At 40.7% G+C, this 25599-nt stretch overlaps 2 protein-coding genes across 7 annotated transcripts in view; one reads left to right on the forward strand and one right to left on the reverse strand.

The window, feature by feature from the left end:
- The window catches only part of LOC119650660 (autophagy-related protein 16), a 440786-nt gene that overhangs the window by 364757 nt on the left and 50430 nt on the right, over nucleotides 1-25599 (reverse strand). The gene's annotated exons all lie outside the window — the stretch shown is intronic.
- Nucleotides 1-25599, forward strand: part of LOC119650659 — a 220773-nt gene that overhangs the window by 189442 nt on the left and 5732 nt on the right. For both annotated transcript variants that reach the window (XM_038053594.1, XM_038053595.1), the window contains one exon: nucleotides 22325-22576. In XM_038053594.1, the coding sequence (XP_037909522.1) occupies nucleotides 22325-22576 (252 nt within the window). The remainder of the gene's footprint in view (nucleotides 1-22324; nucleotides 22577-25599) is intronic.

Consider the following 25599-nt stretch of genomic DNA (forward strand, 5'->3'; position numbering starts at 1 on the left):
TTCAAACGACACCGTAAGAAACCAAAACATTTGCAGACTAATTTCTCTGGTGAACTACCATTAAGCATTGTGGCATGGTGGAAGAACACGCAGAACTTTTCCAACATGCAGCCTCCACGCTTACCAACTCCAGTATTTGTCTTCATGAAACATGCATCCAAATGGAGGAATTATTTGGAGAAATCCGATGAAAATGGTTTGGACGCTTTGGATCTTTTTGTAGAGCAAAAATTCCCTGAAGTACCTCAAGGTTCTCATTTAGGACTTTAGTATTTGAAAGACGTGGAACACCCCACTTCATTTGCATATACTTCCTAGCCTATTTCCCAAACTGAGAGTCAAAACTGCATTGAAGAATCCTTCCCGATATTCTCATTCTTTCATAAACCGCGAATAAAAACTGAATTTCACTAGTAGACGGTTGCTTCGAAATAGTGGTCTACCTATGGTAGACAAAGCACTTAAAATCCTACTTTTTGGCACTAAATCAATTTTATCTTCTTCAAATCTTGACTGGTGATTTCATTCAGATGTCCCAAATCTTTGTAAGACAAAGTAATTACTCACTCATCATCGTGAGCGCTCGGTGAGACCATCGATCACTTCTATCTTTTCTGACAATGGAGCCATATCTAAGTCACTGAAATTTACTTAGCTTAAAAAACCACAGCATCTCCTGGAAATCAAGATCTTCCTGATCCTCCAACAATGTGAAAACTTACCATGGGAGCACAGATGCTTAAAAAGATTTGCCAGGAATGAGTTACAGAACTGTCAATCCGATGAAATATTAATGAATGTCTTGGGTGGTTACAGATCACCAGAGGCTAACAAGAAGTTTTGTTGATCCTCTTGTTTATTGCAAAATCTTTGGTTTATTACAAGAGTAACAAACTGCAGATAAGATATGGGTTGCGATTTATATCTTTATATGCATGCTACATCAACATGGTTCAAGGGTTATACCGCAAGACCTCTTTGTTCGTAGATAAGTTCCATTATTACTAAAGTTGCCTCTCGTTGATAGCCTACATTGATGTTTGGTCAAAACTAAATGCAAACGTCACGTCTTCTGCAGGCGCATAATCAGCATCTGCATCGCAAATAGAGTATAAATAGGTTGCCAAATAAGTAAATGCAACCTTATCATTGAGCCAACGAAAATTTCTGCAGGGATATTAGCGTTTCCACAACCCAAACCCTCGTGAAGTTCGCACAACACGGGCAAACGCGAAAGAATTCACTGGAGGCAAGTCCTGTGGAAAATGAACTTTTTCGGATTCTACGTCATCAGGTAGCTAGCCTTCATGGATTAGGGCACTTTGGATGAGCTCTTCGCTATCCTAGATCCGATCTCTGTACTTTCTTGTGGATGTGAGCTGCCAAAACTTTCTCTACTCTACAAAAGTACCATCTAAATTGATATTAGTCGCAGAAGCAATTTTTGAGTTTTAAGGGCGATGGTGGATCAGATTTAGATATTTTCACGCCAAGGTTGGAACGGAAGAGACTCATAAAGGGACCACACAAGGTTGGATAATGACAAAAAAGTTCGCCTCGTCTGCTTGTGCTAGGTCTGGTGAATTTAGTGGGTGAACACTAAGTGGGCTACCGTCATTACAGTGTCAGCAGAACTGATTTTTCGTCCTATGTGAAAACGCACTAACTCGATACAACTGTCTGCAGTTAACTTTGGCACCAATATTTGTGTCCATTGGCAATAATTTTCAGTGTATGACTCCTTTGAAGATTCGTCAAAGTCTCAGTACACCCTTTCGCACATGAATTTCCGGCTTTGGTGTTGGAATTCAACATATAAGCTGTTTACACTTCTGAGTTTGATTCAGAGTCAGATTCATAATAGAATTCATAGATCGTCAACGAAATTACTGAAAAAGACGAGGGAGACCCTACCTGAGATGCTGCGATGCGTAGGTCAGGACGCCAGACAGCTTTCAAAGATATCGAATTGGTGGACCTCGGCACAAAACCGGGGAGTCTGGAGTTCCTTACTAAGGCTGGCCTAGAGCGGATATCGATTGTTGCGCCGTTGAAGATTACGATGGCGAAGTTACTGAACCAAGTACACGTCCTTCGAAATGCCAAAAACCTGAAGCAAACAACTCCTTTCTGTTGCGGCTGAAGGATTATCCAATCCACGTTCTTCTTAGATCATACAAATGATTGGAAGTAGGAACATTAAGCCATTGAAGTTCTTCAGCTAGCTCAAGAGTGTGATGCCTAACGTCCTCTTTAATAACCGCTCACGATTGACTTTAGCGAGTCGAGCAGACCGCGATTCAACAATCAAATCAAAGTCATCCCCCACTTCATGTTGTAGGATCCTAGCTATCTGCTAGAGAAGAATTTTTTTAGAAGTTTGAGGCTTGTGGTTTACCGGTTAAGGCACGTTCCATTTATATGTTAACAATTGGCCAAAACAAGACTGGATTTGGATCAGATACCTTTTCACCTAAAAATATCTCCCGATGTATAATATTGTACCGCGTCACAGCACAGAGGGAACCAAGGACGATTCTTCCAGTCATAATCCCAAAGAAATCGGAAGACAAAGTTGATATAGCTAATTTGTTGTTTAACCTCTATATTAGGAGCGAAACTAAGTTCTCCCTGAAAAAAAAAGCAACTTTATTGTGAAAGACTGGTAACAAATGAATCATGAATCAAAGTGTCGCCCATCGCTAGCTGCATGAGCAGTTGCCTACAGATGAAAAAACGACTCTCAACGCCCCTTGGTCTCAAATCATGATGACCCCAAGTGCCTTGCTGATGAATCGGTGGGTAGCTCCTAATGCTGAAGCATTCTTTCATTTGGCACGGATCCTCATCGAGCAATGCTTCCAGTTTAGCGTCTTTGATGGTTTCTGGATTTTCGTCAACGGGACGGTCGTTAATCAGGATTAGCTAAACTCTGCTACCCACTAAGCTTTTAAGCCACTGAAGCAAGCAACGACAAACTTGTTGATAAACGCTCATGTTGGGGGTTTTGATGCAAATACAAAACTGGCACTATCTCTTTAGTTTCTATTGCAATGAATGCAGCAGTTGATTTTTACAAAACTGGAAGCACCAGGAGCTTACAATAGAATTGAATAGGGTAATCTGAGGCTTTTTGGAATAACTGACGGAATCGTCTTAAAAAATAACCAAATTTGGCCAAGGTGGGCTTACATTTGAATGGGATAAGTGGCATTTTGGAAAACTGGTGTATTTGAGTCCATTCCCATCCTCCCCTTCGAAATATTTTTGGTCTCTCTCAATACTGTTTATCAAGGCGTTACCGCACCGGTCTCTGCATCTATACGATTGAGTAAAACCTCAGGACTCCATTCATTGCGATTTGCATGCAAGCACGACATTTCCTTCGATACAAACGAACTGTTGGCTTATCCTTATTCGTTGTGCTTTTTTCAAGTGCTCTTCCAGTAGAAGCCATTTTGGGCCCGAAAATTGACAAGCAGGACCATCTTGAAAAGGAAGAAAGCCGTTGGTGATTCACTCCCTTCATATTTAAGCATATTAAGTGTTTACACAAAACCTTAAAAATAGTTCGTAATGCTTATCCTACACTTCACATACTTGACTATTCTGGTCAAAAGTGGATTGCCGTCAATACGTTTGGACTTGTGTTCTTCAAGAAGCTGTGACTGGAACTGACGGATTCATCTAGGAAGATTTGATAGATATGTAGAACCACAGTTGATGCTAAAAAGGACTCTAACTCATTGATGGTATCTCGCCTAACCACTAAAGCCATTTTTTGAACTTACTGAATGTTCTAGATAATTAAGAGGTTCATAGGGGTTTTGATCAATCGGCCATTGTTGCGTTTCTAGATTCACAAAACGGAAAATACTTTTACATAACTGGCAGTTTCGCCTAGAGCGGGAGTAACCCATAAGGCTCTTCTTCAAGTGTAGTTTGTGTGCAACAGTGTGACAAAAGCTGGTTGCCATTTTTTGTTGACTGACAGTTTCAATCCCAGAAGGCAGAGGCAATTCCATAAGACGCTGCCTTTGCCATGCAAAGCATCGTGACAGAAAGCGACTACGGATATTCCTTGCTGCGTATGCAACAAATTTAAAGCGGAACCTTCGGGTTTGCAACTTTGGTTGGCACCAAGAATTTTGTTTGAGGATAGAGTGGCCCTGCTCGCTGCATCTACATAATGACGGACCACACTAATTTCAGGAGCAACTTAATAATAATAATCGTTGGCACAACAATCTATATTGGATCAGGGCCTTGAAGTGTGTTAGAGCACTTCATTCAAGACCGTAACGATACACCACAGTAGACTGCAGGAAGCAATGTGGTCAGCATTGCGCTCGCCCGAGATTATTACCCTGATTTGACTCAGGTACTCATTCACAGCTGAGTCGACTGGTATCCGACGTCAAATCACGATACAAATCCCACTGCCGCCAGCGAGATTTGAACCGCGACCTTCCATACGATAGCCTTCTGCTCTAACCATTCAGCTATCCGGACATATAGGACCAACTTACTCCTTTCTTATAGTGCAAGAACTATCCCTCTTCTTGCGCGAATACCCCATGTTTTCAAAAATTTTCTGTTGGCTGAGAGATTCGATCGTAGATAGCCGGCTCAGAACAACTCCATCCTCAAAAAAAATCAGATGCAGAATTATAATTGATCTATATCCAAAGGCTACCTCTAGTAAAGTTTCAAAGCCTTAAAGATGACAAGAATGTTTGTCCCGAAAAAAAAAACAAGCCTCATAATGCAATTACTGAAGAAGAAATGAGTAGATCGAATGACTTTGACATAAGGTGGAGTTCAGTGAACTCAGTGACCATCCAGCAGCCAATTAAAGGAACTTAAAGGGGATGTTAAAGAAAGGAGGATAAAAGTGCCTCCAAGAGAGCGATAATGCCGTATGATGACAGCTACTAGACCGGTAAGGAAATCACACAAACGAAGGAGTAACTCGATTTCAGACGAAAATTGTAAGATGCAGTGGGATGGCTCAGAAGATTGGAAGGATTCTGGAGACTAAAACCTGGTTTTGGCTGCCCTGGTAACAATTATGATGAAGTACCACAAAATCCCACAAAAGCTTGGCATTTAAGAAGGTTGTACCAAAGGAAGGAATAGATCTAACCAATAAAAACGAAATTGGATCGTTACTCAACACCTTAAATTTTCGCTTTACCAGTCCTCTATCTTTTGTTAGCTAAAATGGCTAGAAAGCATCGAGCACCCAATTGATTTACAAGTGTAATTTAGGATGCTTAGTCCTACCCAAGTAACCGATAAATCGAATCTTTGACCTGGGAAAATCAATAAAAGCCATGCTTACTGGGGAGATAATATTGGTAAAAGTGGTCTGGAAGAAAGTCAGGAGGGACTCCATTTATTACTGATTGCGAGGTGCAAGCAAAACTGTTCAGATCACTGAAGATCAGTGGCTGAGTGAAAGGATTCACACCTTGGAGAACCAGAAAAGTCTTCCTTCTATTGAGGTCAGCTAAACAGTAGTTTAAGACAACAGACGGGACCTCTCTAAAAACTATTTCCGGAACCTTAGCCGTTTAATCAACCCAAGAAAGTGGAAGGTCTTACATTAAAGTGTTTAAAGTCTCTGTGCTTCGCCCTTCAGCCATTTCCTCTAATATGCTACTAAAACTGAAAATGCAAACGAACTATCCTTAGAAGACCCCCGGAACACCATGAAAACTCCACATCATTAATTTTCCAATTACATCAAATACCACCTAGCACCCTTCAAACATCACGTACCAGCCTAATAGTCAGTAGGCACCACTTATTACCTTCTCATAATTCAAACCTGAAACATCTCACTATGAGGCCCAGCCACACCATCCAAAGGTGCGACAGAGAAAATCCAATGTCCGTAATGAATTATAATTAAATATGAATTAAACCTCACAGACTATGCATTATTACAACTAGCACTTGAGGCCCTAAACTTCCTAGAAACAAGAAAAACCCATCCAGGCTAGCCAGGTACTACCAGCAACCCTGCCAACGAAGAAATTCATCTGAAGTAACAAAGGAGCAAGATTTGCAGATATCATGCATATTTCCTCGCATAAGATAGCATTTTACTAAATCTTGCACTCAAGACCGCTTACATATATGAATCATTTTCCGAAGTGATATATAATCAAGTTACAAGCACTAATCACATTGCCAGGGATTGTGTCGCTTTTGATGGTAATGATAATGAAATCGATCATGGAATTTTTTTAAGATTGTGTTTCCCATCTTTATCTTAAGTGCAGCATAACTGAGTATCTGTTTGTCGTCTAATTTTTTAAGATGCAATTTTATGTTATGTGGATCGGTATGTTTTCATCGAACGATATATGGCGCAATTTCGCTAGAAATTCGTCCGGTTGAGAAGATATGATATAAAATATTATGTCTTGTAGCACTTTCTTATAGATATTGACACTTTTTCCGGTCGGGGATTGAATAAGGCTTGCCTTGTTTTCATTGTTGCATTGAAGCAAGAAGTTTCAGTTCAATTTGTAGAATTTCTTTTTGTTGACGATTAACACCTGACGATAATTGCTTCAGGTAACGTTAAAGGGATAATTGATTATTGGAATCAATTTGCTTTGAACATGGCATGTAAGAGGGGTTATATGGGATTCAGATAGAAGTAAGAATATGCATAAGAATGCTAAGACGCGGACTCGGTCTTTCAGTCTATTAACTGCTTCTCTACTTTAGAAGATACTACGGTTATTGTTTAACCAAATATATGGTTATTTTTAGGAAATCTTTATCTGTTTAGTCAAGGAATTTATAGAATGGTGTTATTGTGAAATGAAGATAAAATAGAAGAGGAATGAATCTCTCTTTTAGCTTACGTTGAACTCTGTAGATCTAGACTCTTATGGAAGCCACATCATCAGCGTAATTTGTTCAAAAAGTTAGGTCGGGTCTAGTTAGCATTCCACTAAAAAACAAGTCCGGAAATCAGAAGCTTGACGCTTCAGGTATACATCTCTGCGTTTCCCTATATGAGGAGCATAACGCAGTTCTCCATTGGCTGATAGCATTGACTCGAGATATTCAAATCGTTCAGTTCTATTACCGGCAGTAACCTGCCCAGAACTGAGCTATTTAAATATCTCGGGTCAACGATATCAGTCAATGGAGAACTGTGTTGTGAAATTTCTTTACGCATTGACGCAACCTGGACATATCCGTCCGTCCTGTCGCTCTCTATGGTTCTGAGTATTAGCCGACTATAAAAAACAATGAACAGCGTCTTGCGGTAATGAAGACGAAGATGTTGCGTTGGTCTAGTGTCGTGACACGTTTTGATCACATCCGAAATGAGGATATCCGCGATCGTTATGGGGTTGCACCGTTCGTGGAAAAATTGCGAGAGAGAAGTTTTCAATGGTATGGTCACGCAATTCGTGCAAACGAGAAGTCACTTGCCAAAATTGATCTGAACATTGAAGTCGATGGTAAACGACAAAAAGGCAGGCCGAAACAACGGTGGCTTGATACGCTGGATGGGGATTTAAAAGCCTCGAGATTGCACCCAGATGAGACATTCGATAGAGCCAAATGGCGAAACCGATCACAACGAGCCGACCCCACTTGTAAACGAAAGGCTGCAGAAAAAGAAAAAGATTTAAATAAATCATTTGATGGAAAGCACTGTATTGATGATAGCCGACAGCATATGTTACACACTCGGAGTTTACCATAATATTATTAGTAATTGTGAAGAACCTAACCTACAACAGATACAAAACGGGAAAACGGAAGTTGGCGCTTCAGGTATGAAAGATTTTGTGTATTTCCTTTACAAAGACATTTGAGTGTGAATTTGTCCCATCAGTACGTAACACGTAATATGCGCCTATATTATGTGAGAATATTCACTTTCAGGTGATATTGACATTTAACATCCTGAATTTTCCACCAAAATTAGGATGATCAAGCTCTATATTATAGCCTATGCAGCAAAATTTCATGATGCTGGGATGAATATAAGAAGCACTCCCCGCCTTTCCAATAAATGTCAAAACTAAGCCCAGCTTCGGAAAGTACCGACCGATACCTTTCATTTGATACCACACGTGACTGTATTTGATGAAAAAAAAATGTACACTTCCCTTTTGCATGTATGGGGACCTCCCTTAAATTCGACGTAAAAGGATATAATTCAATGTATACGTGAGCGTTCACAGTCTCCACCTTTTTACCAAATTTGGTGTCAATCGCTGCTACAGTCTCCAAAAAAAATGCATGTGACGGACAGACAGACAGAGAGATGGATAGACAGACAGACAGACAGTAAACCGATTTCAATAAGGTTTTGTTTTACACAATATTCCACTCGAATGTCAATTATTCTCGTTATGACTTCAGCATCTTATTTGTGCCTAGGATGCGGTAAATTCGCACGAAATTGATAAGTTTGAATTGCTACAACTTTGGCGTTAGTGGCCAGATTTCCACGAAATTTGAAATTTTACAAAATATTATAATCTACGCTGATGCGAAATTTGTTAGTCCTCAGGGGGCTTTCTAGTCAATTTCTAAAATTTGGTAATATATTATTACGTCCAATCCTAACGTATGGCTCTATTGTAGGGTGGCAAGCTTTGAGGAAAAAATACAATAGGATGAAGCTTAATAGCCGCAGAACCGCGTGTGCAGGTGCTACTGGGGCTCTGCAGTCCTGCACGGCAGATGCTCTCAATGTACTCCTACATCTCCCCCCTAGACCTCCACATTAAATACGTTGCAGCGTGCAATGCTGTCAGACTAAGTAAGTCCGGATGCTGGGCAGCGAAGTCCTACGGCCACAGCAACATCCTAGACGAAACACCTCGGAAAATCTGGGCATTCCTCACGGACTATACCACACGCAAGCTGGATTGCACGAGAAACTTTGTTGTGGACCTTCCAATTAGGGCAAAACGGAAGACCGGTGGCATGTTGCAAGGTTATGACTAAGTATTTTTTACCGATGGATCAAAGATCCCCTGTAGATTCGGCGCGGAGTTTTCTCGAATACACACCGTGTATCCAAGTCGTATGGTCTCCCAGATTTTGCCAGCGTATTCCAAGCGGCAGTGCTGCCGATATTGGAAGTCTGTCGATGACTGGAGCGAGATTCGAGCCCCAAGCGTAACAAAGTCATTCCGACTGACAGCCAAGTGGCCATCAAGGCCTTGTACTCAGCGACGACATCTTCCAGGCTGGTGGGGCAGCGTCTTTACGCGCTGAACCGTTTGGGCGGCACGCTCAAGGTCTCTCTCCTCTGGGTTCCCGAGCATAGGAACATAGAGGGGAATGAGCGGGCTGACGGATTGGCCAGACGAGGCTCCGCTCTTGGCAGTCCTTTGGCTAATACAGTCGGTGTTCCGCTGGCGGCTGCCGGGGGCCAAGTCTACTCGCACCACCTAGCAGTCGCGGGCCTTAGATAGCGAAGGCTTACGAGCTGTGCCAAGTCAAGGAGAATTTGACCCGCTTATAACGTAGCCCGATCACGGGGGCTCCTGTGCCAGATGGGTGCAAATGCATTGAAGATTATGGCGGTCTGCACGGGGCCCTGGCCCATAGGGGATCATGCTACCAGGCTCGGCATTCGGAGAAGGAAGGGAAACCCTAATGCACTCTGAGTGAAATTATGCGGTGTTTCCAAACATTAATTATCTGAAATAATAAAAAACTCCACCATTGCTAACAAGTTCTTGTTAGCACTGATGAAGGGAACAAGTGGTTCCCGAAATATCGATATTTGCAAGAATAAATATCCACACCAAAGAAAAAGAAACAAGAAGTTTTTTATTATTTCACCTAATGCACTTTCTCTGCGATTGCCCATCTCTAGCTAGAGTCAGGTTTACCTGTCTAGCTAGCTAAACCATTCTTTGGGGACCTCAGAGAGATTTCTAGCTGCAGGGTGGGAGAGCAGCTTTCCTTCGTGAATGCTACGGGCTGGCCCTGAAGATCCGAGCCGGCTAAACTCTGCCTTCCTGCTCCTATAACAGCAGTCACTGTCTTAGGAGTTTGTGGCATCAAAACGGCACACCACAGCGCTAATTGGGCTCCTCGGAGCGGCCACTGATACCTACTTACCTACCTACCTACTATTAGTAAGTTTATTTGATGCAGATATCGGAATGGGACATATTTTGAGGCCTAGATTTAATCTAAGCGCACCTTCCTAATTTTTTTCGGATTTTCGGGTCGGATAGTTTCCGAAAATGAGTCCTGTCTCACTTTAAGTGCGCACATGTTGACTCCTTACTTGCGCACTTCGCAATTCACGTCAAAACTGATTCGAAAAGTACCAATTGAAACCTGTCATCTGATACCCCACATGACAATATTCGGTGAAAAAAAATTTTGCAAGTATGTGGAGCCCCCCTTTAAACTCCACCTAAATTTATGTCCCTCACTGTATGCGTCGGAGTTCATAGTTCCCATATGCCCAGCAAATTTTTTTTTCGGATTGGTTTAGCCGTTTTGAAGAAAAGTGCGTGTGACAGACAGACAGACAAACAGTGAATCGATTTTAATAAGGTTTTGATATACACAGAACCTTAAAATGCGTTGACTAACAGGTGCTGTTAGAGAACTACTCCCATATTTAGCTGCAGCGGCATGCTCTTTTCCGAATATTGCAACAAATTGAAAAAAAAATCACCACACAGGTACCGTGCACATCTATCAAAGATATCTCCCATCTTCCCAGACTCACAATCAAAATTTCCATAAAAACTTATGCAATTTCTAATCAAAATTACCCGCATCTAATAAAAGACAGTTATTCTCCTCATTTCCAAACACAGAGGGCCACAACCTAATTATTTTTCTATAAAAAAAAGTGCTAGACGTCTGTAGAAGGCAATCAACTATGAGCAATTATATTAATCAACGGTAAGCCCCATGAAATCATCAGCCACACTCTCCCTGTGCAATTATTCCAGGTTTTGAATGGCTAGACACGTGATTAATAATTTTTCTTAATACAAGCGACAATATGCCTTTGACGCTTGTGATGTTTCATATATTTTTGCACGGTTTCCATTCATTTCTATAAAATATCTTTGTAAGTAGACATGGGAGAAATCACATTACAATTGTGATTTTGGTTGTACGGACTCAAAGAATAATTGAATTTTAAATTAAAATTCATTTCCTTTATCTGACCCTAGTGTTGGACTATCTCAATTTGGTAGCGTGTGTAAAAAAGTTGGTATTTTTTCTAGCAGATACTAAAGTACTTTTCCTTACAATGCCTATGATAAGATCGACCTTTCTTCGGCATTTTTTTTCCGAACAACGCATTTCTTTGTCGTTTCAATTAAAAGAAAATTGAAAGCTCTTCTTATGAATTCCTCTACACGTGAAAAAAATTTATTGTAATTATCTAACAGAATCTTATATTAAATGCGAACAACCAATGGGCGGTCTATTTGGATACCATTAAAAGCTGAAAATTTGAACTACTTCTGTAATAATTTGGGCCCCCACACGTCCCAGCAAAAAAAGGTAATCACCGGACCAGCTATGCACCTGATAATAGGCCATTGTAATTTGCTTTATTTCCATTCTTTCAATCCGTATCTAAATTACTTTAAGATTGGACCTAATTTTTCATAATAAACTTGTTACTCTTCACTTTTCCGTTTTCCAATCTCAGCTCAAACGACCCAAACCTTTCCACCGTTTTTGATATCAGAATGAACATGAACTCTTAGACGAGTCTACACCTGAACTTGATCTCCGTGAAGAATTTCCGTTTCAAGAAAAAATCAAAACACAAAATGAAGAAGAAGCGAAAAAAAAGCAAAGTCCAAGATGGAATCTAACTGTTTTACCAGAATTGTCTAATATTCGTTATAATGAAATGTGATATGTCTATATGGGTACTAATATGTTCTTGGTAAGCTGGTTAAGAACAGATGAATGACTCCAGGCATGATGCCTCATCTAATTCCTACATAGTTCCAGCATAGTAGCTTCTTCTGGGGGTTTTTGATGCAAAAATAGAGTCAGAAACCCAACAAACCGTGACCATAACACAACGCTCCCGAATTTGCTGACAATACCCCCTAGTCATCGTGGTCGTAACCAAACCGCAAACAAAATGGCTAAACACTTGCTCAACTCAACAAATCTGCGCAAATGATTCGCAATTTGCAGCCATGTATATCAATATTTGGACATGCCACAAAAAAAGATACTATTGTATCTGTTCAGCGAAACTTGATGCTTGAAATTCACTTGTCATCAATACAATGCGGGTTGGGCAATCTTACTGTTTTTCCTGAATCTTTTTTCAAAGTTCAAATTATTCTTAATGAATTTTTCCGAACTTTTGATGGAAAAATGAGTAACTGTTCTAGATACTTTTCCAGTTAGAATTATGCATTGTAACCGAATCAATTCGAAATAAAGTCATCATTAAAGTATCACCTCATCATCCGGAATTTACGTCCCTGAAACAATCAAAATGGGAAGTCAGGCGAATCAGTGAATGAGATTCTTCTTCATCAGAGGCTTGAAACAATGGAGGTTTCGTTCTACCGATCGCTGTAAAGACTACCTGTGTATAGATTAAATATCATTATCCGAAGAAGATCTTTTACTAATCATTGCGGTACCGGTTGGACAGGTGATTTTTTCCTTAGGCTCGCTGCCATTTTAACGGAACAAATTAGAAAATGATTTACTAGCCTTTGGGACTGTGTGTATCTGAGTGGATTCTAATGATTGTTGATGTGTTCAGAACATTCAAAATTAAACAAATATTTAGTGAAGGAATGCCGGGTATAACAGTTTCGGGGAGGAATCATTACCGTAATGTGATGGAATGAAGTTGATTTAAGGGAACTTTTTCTCTAGAGTAATTGCTGAATAATCAGATCTTGCGGGATAGGGCTTGATACAGTGATGGCTAAGTTGCCTTTCGGTATCTTGATCAGTTTTGGATTAATCGTAGGGAATTATAGGTTGTCCAGTAAATTTAGGAAGCGAAGTACCAGTTTAATCTTGGTGGATGGAGAACTTCAAACTGTGCTCGTAGCGATCTCAGTTTCAGATTGCAACCTGTTTCAGGGTACACAGCAGAGAAGCTGGTTTACATAGTTAAGGACATGGCACTAAGCATCTCATTCAAGTGCTTAGGTGGAAGAGAGGGCATGATGGTTATGAGGGTTTCACGTGAGTGCCTGCCATGTACACATAATTCCACGATCTCCTTTGGGCACGAACTGACCTCTACCCGCAATATGAGCCTAACCATAGCCACCATGAAAGTTCTACAAGGAGGGCAACCACAGATAACCGAACCGAAAGCACATCCTCTACAAATTCTCCTGGAGCATGTGCTTTCAGAGGATCATCCCGGCTCCCATGATACCAGATAACCTCCGATGAAGCTCCGTGGCTAGAGTCAATTCAGAGGAGTTCCTGGCAGATTCTGATTATCTGATTATCCACCTCGAGTACGTAGGAATAGCACTCTGAAGTAAAGAACATGAAGGTCCTGGGGGTTTAATGTGAGAACCTGACGTAGATGCGTAATCCCACGATCCTCTTCAGATGTTGATTGAGTTGGCGAGCAGAATCAAAGCCCCGCCATGGTTAGCACAGCAGTACTGGTTTGTACTGAGTGCAGGCTTAGTATTCATGACAGTGAATGCGAGGCGTATCAAACCGCTCTGTCATAATTAACGGGTACAGCTCCCGAGTTATAACGAGGAACTCTACCCATTGAGCCTACAAGGAACCTTGTCCGTTGTATTGACGTAACCACAGCTACCATGAAACATGAACAGGGAGCTAACCGCAAATAACTGGGCTGAGAGCATACTTTGAAAGGCTTCAGGATACAAATGCCAAGTTTTCAAATCTTCATATATTTCCCTATTTGACTCCTTTGATCCGTCATAGAGTTCGTTACTTGCTGTTCTCCCCTAGACGTAGAGTGCGTCCGAGGATTCACCGCTAGAAAGTATAAATCACACATTCTCGGCCTACTTCTACGCTCCAACCAATCATAGTATAAAATCGGTATAATTGGCACCCTCTACACACATGAGTGTGTCCTCTTTTGAACCAAGAAGTGGTAGTCAAGCAATAGATACTGATTTATGATTGTTGTGTACAACTAAATAAAGCATAGCCCAACAACCACATCGGAAAAGTGTTTCCCATCTCCACTAAATATACTAGCTTAAACTCCTTCGCGATTATTGTACAGCGGGCTTTGGTGGGCAATTGGTCCATTGCAATGTACAGTCAGTAAAAGAATTGCTGCATTTTCTCAATATTGATGTACCCAACCCCACTGAAGAAACTAGTCTCTTAGTTCTCAACAATGGGAGAACTTGTTACCGTTTATTGACATTACTGTCAAGTATTGTTCATCATTTCATTTAAACCTTCCCTTGATAGGCTTACGTGTTGGTAGCACTCGAGGGACTCGTTTCATGTTTTGTCATACTGACGTCCCTTTTGTACTAGGAATCCTATTTTGCTTCGCCTCACTACGGGGATCGCTTAGTCAAAAATATCAAAAGGGCCTCTGTACTTGCTGAAAGTAAATAAAAAGTGCTGTTGTCAGCGCCTGAGCGCGGTGGAAGTAAGTATCCTTCCACTTTCTGGCCAATAAAAAATCGATCCCCCATTTTTTCACCTCTGGACCAAACAAATTGAGAAAAACATGTCCCTTAATTTCGGTTACAGAAAAGGCGTAACAATTTGCTTTAATAGAAGTGAACACGATTGCGCCCAAATTACACTCCTCGCAGGACCAAACTGCGTTAATTTCCCCACTGAATTCTTTGAACCGAATTTCCCAATACATACAGATGAAAAATCAAGCCACAAATGGGTTCTGCCTTGACTACGTCTTTTTTGTAAAAAGAACTTTAGTGGCTTCAGGATACCAACCAAAAATGTAGTATTCAGACTTGACTAGCTAAAAAGAACAATTCAGGCACCGCAAGCTATTTGTTAATTTCAGTTGTTGCTGGATAACCACATGATTTATATCCTGAAAGATATAGCCCCTAAACAAACAAGCAGTAATCTAGAAATCAGATAGGCAGGGATGTTCACTGAATTATGGCAATAAAGAGTTAGCGACCAACTGAACACCAAGTGGCTATGCTGCAAATCTCTCTACCGGATCCAAGTATTGGATGTAGAGGAAGAACTTCTTCGACAACTACAAGGATATTCCCCATTGGAGTAAGGGAGAGTTTGGACTTTTCTTAAACTCTTGTAATCGCCTTTGGAATTTGGGGTACCTAGGAGTCCTTTTGATATATCATGATCAGCGAGATCTGAAAGACATAAGCAGCGCAATGCTAAAATCATGTCATTGAAGCCACTACAATCAACAACTCACTTCAAAGCAAGATAACTGCTATTACCTTCCCTCTCTGCATCCCCTTGCTATGGACTAGCTTTTCATTAAAAGAAAGATATTTTAAGAGTTCCCCATTCCTTTGTTGGCCAGCCTTTTCAAAGTATTAATCACTCAAAAGACGTTATCTCAGCCAGAACCATCTGGAGGCTTATGACGGTTTGACCCGTCAAGGTCTCGCCCTGACAAAATATTCTTCCTAAGAGATAACGGATTGGGTGCGCACAATGGCACACTACTTCCAGGAATATCCACGTAAAAGGCAATGTTAATAGTTCTGTTTTGGAGGTACAAACACCTAGCGGACCAAATCCTTAGAACCAACCAAGAAAACCCAAATTGTTTTCACTTCTAACTTATTCTTGCCGAGTTTAGGGTAGAACTTAATCATGTAACACTCTCCGTTTGCTAGTTCCATCACTTGTCGGGAGACGGTGTTCGAAATAGGTTTCACGAAATCAGCGAAACTGATCTAAGCGATCTAAAATCATCTGTAGTACTATTTAGCTACACCTTTGAAAATCAAGAAAGAAGGGTATTTGGACTGACCTGGTTGAAAACAATCTTACAGACAGCTCACCCTCGGAATATTCAAAGCAGGGACAATTCCAAAAGGACACTTCCGCTCCGTGGCAGTTTCTGGATTCGGAATCATTTTCTCCAATAGGAGCGTGTGGATGAGTCGGAGAAGTGAACTGAGGACTCTTTTCGGAAAAGACCCAGCCTGCGAGACCATTCTAACATGGATTTGAGGGGTAGAAAATTGAACCATTCAAGCCTCTCTTTTGGTTCGCATTTTATCTTTTTTGGCTTATTCCCGGAACTTTTTGATCGCACTCCATGTTATATATTCGGACCGTTAGTCAACGTTGATCTATACATATTTGTTAAATCTGCAGCCTCTTCACCTGAATATTGATATCTTGAAGCCCTCGTGGGATTTCCCCTCTGAAGCACAAATTACTGTCCACACTACATTTGACGGAACTCGTTATGACAGATCTTCTTCTATGGCGCCGCGGTCCAAAAGACAACCCTTCGCCTCCTGAACTCTTCGCCCCCTTTCTTTTCCGTCGAACGAATAATAGAGTAGTAGAGTATTCAGCCAAACAGAGTGTAACTCATGTTGTCCACTGAGTTCTCCCATTTGCTCCGGGCTTTGCCAGGTGGTCATTTGCCTTCAACCTTACATTTGAATAGGTGTCGTTGGAAAAGCTGAGTATTGCTTCCTGCTGCTTGACAATGTAAATCGGTGTTCAAAATTGCTATATCGTCAGCAAATGTCACGCTGTGGGGATTATGTATGCAGGGAGATTTTAAGTGAGAAGTGTTCTGTACGCATTGGGGCCAATACACTCCTTTGAGGAACACCAATTGATATTTGATGGTGCCAAAAAACAATCTTCTGTACTTCACTTGGTATAAATGTTAGAAGAGGAAAAGTTATTTGAGTTTATATACTGGGCAGTCATGTCAAAACTAAGGGAATACTCGACCGATATCCACAAAATGGCTCCATAGAACTTTCCGACTTCTTGAGTAGATCCTATTTCAGAGAAGATTCCGAAAGTTCTCTTCGTATGCGCAAGGGCTATACTCCACCAAGGAGTGGACAGAAGGCATATATAGTTTTGGTCAGCAAATTAGCATCGCTGCGAATGATATGGCTCTAATGAGATCATACCCCTTATGTTATGGACAAATTGTTTGCTTTTGAAAGAAGTACGATGCCGCTACGCGAGGAGTTACTCCAGGAATTCCTTCCACTAATGAAAGGTATTTTGTTTGCGTTTGAAGAGGTGCTAATACTAGTTTAGGTTATTCTCAAATGCTGCTCCTTTTTGACATTTATTTCAGCCCAAAATAACATTGCCATGGACCCTTTCTGGTTTTAGTCATTCTCCAGGACGAGTGGCCAAATGCTATGGAGGTAGATAAGTGACTTAAACACTGCATAGAGGATAAGTGGGATGTAAAATGAAGGACAATTCGAAAGTAAGGAAATGTTTTGGAGACACAACAATACACCGGTGTTAATTCAAATCATATTAAAGAGGAGCAACCTTGTCCGAAGCAATCCAAATGACAACTGTGCTCGATAAGCTTTCGAGGATCTTTACAAAATGACGGTTGTTACCAGCAAGCTGGGTCAGTTTCCAGCATAGCTGGGGCAATGCATCCAAGTTGAATATTTTCTGAATCTACAAGAGGATTTCACAGCTCCGTTTACGTATTCTTCCATGTTTGAGGTGGTTGTGGTCTAAAAACCAGTTATCATTAAAAACGACTATACGAGAACCTCACACAACGTCCCGGATTGGACTTTGCAAGCGCAATACAGACTTCTCTATTCGAGCCCAAAAAGTGCGCTCCCTGTATGTACTAATGGCTATTAAAGTACTTCTGGAAAAGATTGCGTTCCAGGAAAGCAAAAATTATCCAAAAGGACCAGGCTGTGAAAAGAAACTTTAGAAAGATTGATCTATGTTTTGTTAATGAGATTTTCTGTGATAATGATGGCCACTATCTTCACGAAAAAATAAAGTTAATGGTCAATGTTTTGTGTCTACAGTTAGAAAGGCCGTGGCGCACAGGTAGAACATGATAACCGGCGAAAAACGAAGGGCTGATTTTACCATACAGCCAACAAACACGTAGATGAAATGAGACTTGCCGTTTTATGTCCGGCGAAAAGTAAAGAAATTGCTCCGATGAAAAAGATTAAACTTTTGAAAGAATTTTTGCGAAGCATTGCCGATCATTTCGGAATGACCAGTCTTGACAAGTACTCCGAAGTACTCCAAGTAGTAATGAGTTTTTTTTTTAAACGGTTTCCAGCCAGAAACGCGATGAAAGGCGCAATGATCGAGGTGATTGAGGCGTTAGCTTCGCGACATTAGCTTTGAGCCCTGTGTGCGAACCTCGGTTACAGTTTCGGGAGGGGAGGGGATATAGTAGAATCAGCGAAGTTAAGGTGTGAGTAGAGGAACTAGGTTTTCTCGTTTGTTTGCAAAAGGAAGAGAAGCAAAGCAAAACCTCGTGGAAAAAAAGATAGAGGAATAACTACCAGCAGGGATAAATATTGAGAGAGGGGAGGGGGTGATACTTCTGGACTATACGTCGGATATTGATTGAGAAGAACGTCCCGCCCTTTGGTCCAAACCGCTTTCTTATAAATGTTAATCTAATAGATCACTGTAGACTCGAGGTACGATCCTCCGATGAACAATAATTGTGCTTCATGATGAATAATTCCCTTCTAGTCCCACCACATTTTGTTGCCAATTCAGAATTTGCAAACGCTTGTGAGATCCCATTATATCATACCATCTTCATGAGCTTTGATATTTTCGAGCGTCAAAGAAATTTTCCATCAATATTGAAATTTTATGTTAGAAAGATTCACGTGGCTGGCATTGGTAACACAGGAATGCAGTAATTCTAGAATTTTAGTGATTTCCTCCAAACCAAAGAAAAATGTGAGCCTCCGTGTGTCCAGGTGCAGTAAGAGCTTCGCCAAATGTATTCACTCTGCTTCTACAATATTGGTGCACCGTAAAGTGTCTCCCTCAACTGTCAATGCCATAGTGGCGAGAAATAACTTTTTATGGCGCAATTGTTAGTTTGTTTGCTACTTAGTGGTAGATGCATTCCTCCCGTTTGGCTATACGTATATACTCATGCTTTTTTCTGCTAGCTACCAGGGAAAATGTTAACGCGAAAGAAAACTGATCACAGTCATGTGGACCCGTTTCTTAAGAAGCAATAAGCGCTTAGTTAAGATTCGATCTGTCTCTATATCGGAGTGGCCTTAAAATATACGAAAAGTCCTTCCCTTTGCATTGCAAACGATTCTTCCCGAAAATAACCATTTAAAGCTGCGTGCCCTTTGCCTTACAACACACCATTTTCTCAGCGAGGACGCATACTCTATAGCACGGGGTAGGTCCAGGAAAAACGTCGACTTTTGAATGATAGAATCTGAAGTGCAAAGGGGTCAGGTTTTCTAGGAAAAGGTTAGATTTACAAAAGGGATGTATTCATTCCTACAAGGAAGAAACCCTTGATCCATCAATTAATAATCTAGTGACCTTACTATCCACCGTCAAACTAATTCGGTACCTGGTAACCATTACAACCAGGACGAAAAATTCTACCAAACCCCCTTTGCTTGAAGCTAAGCGCCTAAGACCCAACTGAGGAGTAATCGACCTCTTGACTAAGTAAACAATTTATCAACCAGATTGCCGTATCCAAACGCAAGCCATTCAAGCCATTACAAATTCGACCCTCTAATTAAAAAATCTACGCTCCAAGTTTGCCTACCTTCAATCTAAACTGCATCATCACCTCAGCGAAAAAAAATTCACCAGTTTCTACGTAAATTTACGGCTGACCTCGAACCAAATCCTTTCTAAAAAAAATTTTCCCCAAACAATCATTGGAGAAAAATGCAACATTCATTCATCATTCACTTCACACTTTGCGATTTCAAACCGAAAACAATGCTGTTGAACAAATCTAAAACCTAAAAAAAATACCGTTGAAAATCTCAGTGTTATAAGTAGATGTGCCTAAATGTTTAATCTCAATGGAAAAGTTCGACAGGTTTCTTTGCCCCTTTCAATTGGTGCTACTACTTTTGCCGACTCTATCAGCAATTTTAGCTACTTTTCCGAAATGGAACGCATCGCAATGCTTTTACGTTTTTCATCTCCCCCCACCCTCTTCGGATAGATACATATAGATCTTTTTGCATCGAAAGCGGCATTCAAAAGATTTTTCTCTGAAGATTCAATCTGGCACTCTATACACTTGATTTCTTCTTCCGAAATTTGTTAGTTAACAACAATTTATGCTCTGAATTTTTCGTTGAGTCGGAAAAACAATCAGGTTCCGCTTGAATGGCACTGGACCAGGCGATGACAAATGCTTGAGCAGAGTGGACCCGATCTAGAGATACTAGATATTTCATAGCTCTTAAATACTTTTGCTATACAAAGAATTCATGTTTGAATAGAAATCGAAACCTACTATGCCCTGTTGCCTTATACGTGGTTGTGGGTTCTTGAGTATCTTCTTGAATTCAAGAGCAACCGCGAGGAGCATCTTTTTACATTCAAGTATCTATAGGCAATTGAAATTGGAATAAAATTCATGTTTTCAATGAGTTGAGAATCGAATGACCGGCCACAACAATGTATAGCAACAATAACGACAATAATAATTGAATTGTATGCTTTGAACGATAGCGCAATCACCGATTTTATATACGAGCTGCGTTGCGTAGACGAGTTATGATTACAAAGAATTATTATAAATTCAATGCAAGATTCTGGAGGCTGAGATGGACCAGATCTGTGTGTGGAGTCTGGCCCCCAGGTAAGATCATGGAGATTTGTGAATTGAAAAGATATTCAGTTTGTTGTAAGGGGAGATGTTATAGAAGGGACAGTTTAGCTGGCGATTTTTAGACCGGTTTGGATGTACCAGCGAGGACTTCAGCGGGTCCTTCTCGTATAATATTGGACGCTCCGTCTCACTCGCAACAAAAAGATGTGATTGGTAAATTTTCAAAACTAAAAGCGAGGGATATCTTGAAAACGAAAAAAGATTTCCCATTTGCGACTAACAGTACACTGAGGAACAATTGCTTCCCGAAATACGGGTTATTGAAAATATTTTAGTCATCAACGGAAAACACTTCTTTCATCACTGTTGAATCGGGAGTAGGGGGCAATCTTTTAGATTAAAAACCCGATGATTTTCCCCTTTTGCCCAAAATTTGTTGATTTTAATGTTGATACGATATTTCGGGAACCATTTGATCCCCATTTCAGTGTAAGATCTACTTTCTTTCCCAACTTTCGAAGACTGGCCAAAGACAATTTCTCACCTATTTATAAGCCGGTTGTGGTCCAAACGAACCAAACCTTTTTTAGGTCGAGGATTAGCCCAGTCCCATCAATTCTTCGATCAAAAGGAGGACAGATGACTACAGTTTGTCGTCTTACACGATTTTACCTACATTTTCCCAAAGCACTCAAAGAAATATGAAACCGACTTAACATCGGCCAAAAACTTTCCGCTGATACTGCCTACCCAACGCAACTCTTCATCCTCAGCCTCAATCTGCATACAACAATCATAACTAAGGCTTTATGTTAATAGGCACAACCAATGTTGATGACAACAATAATAAATGCAAGTAGACAACCAAAAAACTTCAATAATTCCAGGGCCAAGGTAACAAGATGCTCTTCTGAGCCAACAATCAAGTATCAGAGGATCTTGACTGCAATGCAGACTGCGGTCAGCATAAAATGCAGTCTGCGCACTTATCGCTTTCATGTCTTGCAAGGGGACCATCTTGGAAATTGTTAGAGTTGATGATGGCGTTTTATTATTATTACAAACTGAAAAATCTTACTATTCAGATAGTCGGTTGTGCATTGACATTGTTATCTATAGAGTGCCGAGGGGCTAGTAGCTGACTTGCGAAGATATTCACGAAATTCAAGAGAGCTTGAATTGTAATAATGATCGATTCTGTAGGTTTGTTGGCTTTGTTGCTACTGTTGCGTCGTTAAGATGAACGTGATATCCAACTATTGTATATTCAAAGGAATTATTATTGCGTTGATGTACTTATTACGATTTTAACCCTAGAATAGAAAATTCTGTTCACGATTTTAACTTATCCTGAACCAAAGCGATCGCGAAAGACGGCTCTTGACTGGGGCTCAATTTTGACTCAAAATTTTCGAGACCTGACCCTTTTCTAGCAACCGGAATACTCCTCACACTCAAGGATCAATTGATTTACACTTCTTTTACCGACCTTCCTCAGCATAATTTCTTTTCTAATAAAAAAATTTCTTTCATCTTCCACAGATCGGCAAACTTCTACCGTGCCACGGGTGCATGCGAATTGTCTGAAATGGACCGTATTACATTGGCCGGATCGAGTGCATTCCAGCTTAATGATGGCGTTGATTATTTGGAAAACAACTGTGCCGAAGAGCCAAATAAACTCTGTGAATTTAAACGTTTGTCCGGACGTATTCTGAAGACTGTCGATAGCGTTTATCAAGATGTGGCCAGTATTGATGAATGTCGGGATTTGTGCTTGAACTCGCCATACAGGTAAGTGAGAACCAGGTGGAAAAACAGAAACCACATAACATTGAAACTATGATAGACCCCATAGACCTTCTCATAGAACAGAGCTGGATATCTAGCTGTGCGTAAGATATATCTCAGTTTACTATTGCTACTGTTGTATTGCCTGATAATGCCGTTATTGTTGATTAACTTGGCTCTTATATAAGTGGAATTAAACAGATAGCACATTTCGCTTGTCGATTGGCAATATATGAGAACTCGATTCGTGATTTAGATTTTCTACTTCTACGGAAAGTAGAACTCAGTGGAAATTGTTACTTTTTCAGTTATAAACAAAATGATCTGGTTATTTGCGGGAACATTGCAATGAATTTCATCTATTATCGCAGCGGGAATTCGTTGAGAGTAGAACATGCGAAAATTCTAGGTTTGAGCGTTCGATTTGACTTTAAATCAGTCGGAAATGCCGGTTTGAATAAAATATCACAACTGGAAACGGATAATCGATGTTGTTTATAGGAAAGATTCATGTACGCTTCAATGTAACAAGTTTCGGGACTAGTTGTAAAATGGATGAAAATCATGTCGACTTTTGTTCATCGTTAAATTTTGTGAGAATATATGGATTCCTCGCATCCGAAATAGATTATCAAAGGGAGAACTAACGGAAGAGAGGAATTCGATTACAGATAGCAGCGCAACATACGCTATGGCTGGGTATACATATCCTTCCTTGATATTCGTCAGTGCCCCATGTTTAAGCTCATCGAAGGGAGAAGCAATGATTCCGAGTACGGAGTTTTCCCGGATTAATTTAAACAAAAAAAATAATTATGCAATTTTGGGGAGAAAATTTTCCGCAATGTCGTCCGTCCTGTCACCCTTTATGGTTCTGAGTGTTGGCCGACTATAAAAGACAATGAACGACGTCTTGAGGTAATGGAGATGAAGATGTTGCGTTAGACTAGTGGCGTGACACGTTTTGATCACATTCTAAATGAGGATATCAGCAATCGATATGGTGTTGGACCGATCGTGGAAAAATTGCAAGAGAGGCGTCTTCGATGGTATGGTCAGAACTATGCCTTCTTATTATTCCGTGTTGGTTTGCCCGGAGGACGTGAGGGGCTTCAGTGGAATGTGACACCTTTCGTCAAACATTTATACTACGGTGATTACATCTGCTTATTTTCTCATAGATTCATGGATCTGGATGGTTCGGTATTTGTCCAGGATGGCAAGCAGAACCAAGGTCCTAACTCTGAAAGCTCATTGTACTTTTCTCATTTGTATTAAGAGCCAGAAGATCAGGGCATTGGTCAATTTGTCTTTCTTGGTGGGGGGCTTGATGTTAGCTAACGCATTAAAAGCACTAAATCTGTCTTTGTTGTTTTGCCTAAAATCTGGAAATGCAGAGAACTCAACAGGAGCATCAAGCTGAGATTGGTGCTCGCCAAAGTTCTTTCTGTCTTTTTATGTACGCACCATATGCCTAGAGATGCAATTCGCGCTAACGAGAATTCCTTTGCCAAGATTGATCTGAACATCGAAGGCGCTGGATGGGGATTTAAGAGCCTCGAGATTGCATCCAGATCAGGCATTTAATAGAGCCAAATGGCGAAACCGATCACGAGCCGACTCCGTTTGTGTACGAGACAAAAACTAAAGAAAAAGAAGAAGAGGAGGAGAGGACCCGACCTCTTGCACGAGGGGTCAGATTTTCCCAATGCAATTCTACTCACTTCTCTTCTAGAAATTCTGTCCTTTCCTCGTAGTTCGCATCGTCATAGCAAGATTATGACTCCTTCCTAGAGACATTTGGAAAGTCTGACCGATATAGACGACACTGCATATTTGATAAAAGACGGAGAAAATAAGCGCCAATCGTGAACGACCACATGGCTCTAGGAACGGCCTTGCAATATCAAGAAAATAGTGGCCATCCAAGACAATACATATCTTTCTGATTAGATAGCAGGTTCACTACTAAAGAAGAAAATGACACCAAACTCACCCTAATAGGATCCTGCAAATCAGCTCACCAAAGAATAGAAAGTTGGTCTACGCCGCAATCCAAATCGGGACACACAAAACAGACAATCAACAGCCCACTTACCAGCGCCACTACCATCCACGGTTTTGTTAGTTTGGAAGTCGCGAAAGGTACACCGAGGACCATTCTTCAAACTAACATACTACTGTGAACTCCCGGGCATTAGGAAGGCAAGTAAATTTTTTCTTCCTAGGTTGGTAGGACTATATATAACCTTTGTCAGGCATCTGTTTGTCAAAAGGTTTAATTATGTCCGAGCTACACGTGGCTTTGTAAACAACCAAAAGTGAATTTTTCGATTTTTTTGGAAAAGAAGCGTCGCGTAGATGTGTGTGAAACTTTGCTGTCTGACTATCAGGACCACCTGAAATGTATTATTACTGGAGACGAGACTTGGATTTACGCATGCGACCCTAAAACCATCGACCAATCCAGCAAATATCGTGCAAAAGGTGAAGGAACACCAAAAGACCACGGCAAAGTCGATTGAAAATCAAAGTCATGTTGACAGGTTTCTTTGATTATCGTGGTGTGATACACTATGAATTCCTTCCGCCGGGCCAAACTGTCAACAAAGAATATTATTTGAGCGTCGATGTGTCGTTCGCGTGAAGCTATTCGTCTGAAATGACCGGAATTATGAACACAAATCTTGGTTCCTTCATCACGATAATGCACCATGTCATACTGCATTGGTTCTTCGCGACTTTTTTGCCAAAATCCCGACTCATATCATTCCGCAATCACCGTATTCGGCTGATTTGGCTCCGTGCGACTTCTGGCTATTCAGCAAACTCAAAAGGCCAAAGTAGGGACGCCGTTTAGACACGATTAAAGAGATAAAAACCGAATTAAAGAAGGTCTTGAAGGCTACACCGAAAAGAGATTATTCCCACTGTTGGAAAAGGCGTCGACAAAAGTGCGTTTTATCGGACGGAGATTACTTTTAAGGGGATGAAATTCATTTGGAAGAATAGATAAAGAATTTACA

This window comes from Hermetia illucens, chromosome 3, assembly GCF_905115235.1.
Source record: "Hermetia illucens chromosome 3, iHerIll2.2.curated.20191125, whole genome shotgun sequence".
NCBI lineage: Eukaryota > Metazoa > Arthropoda > Insecta > Diptera > Stratiomyidae > Hermetia > Hermetia illucens.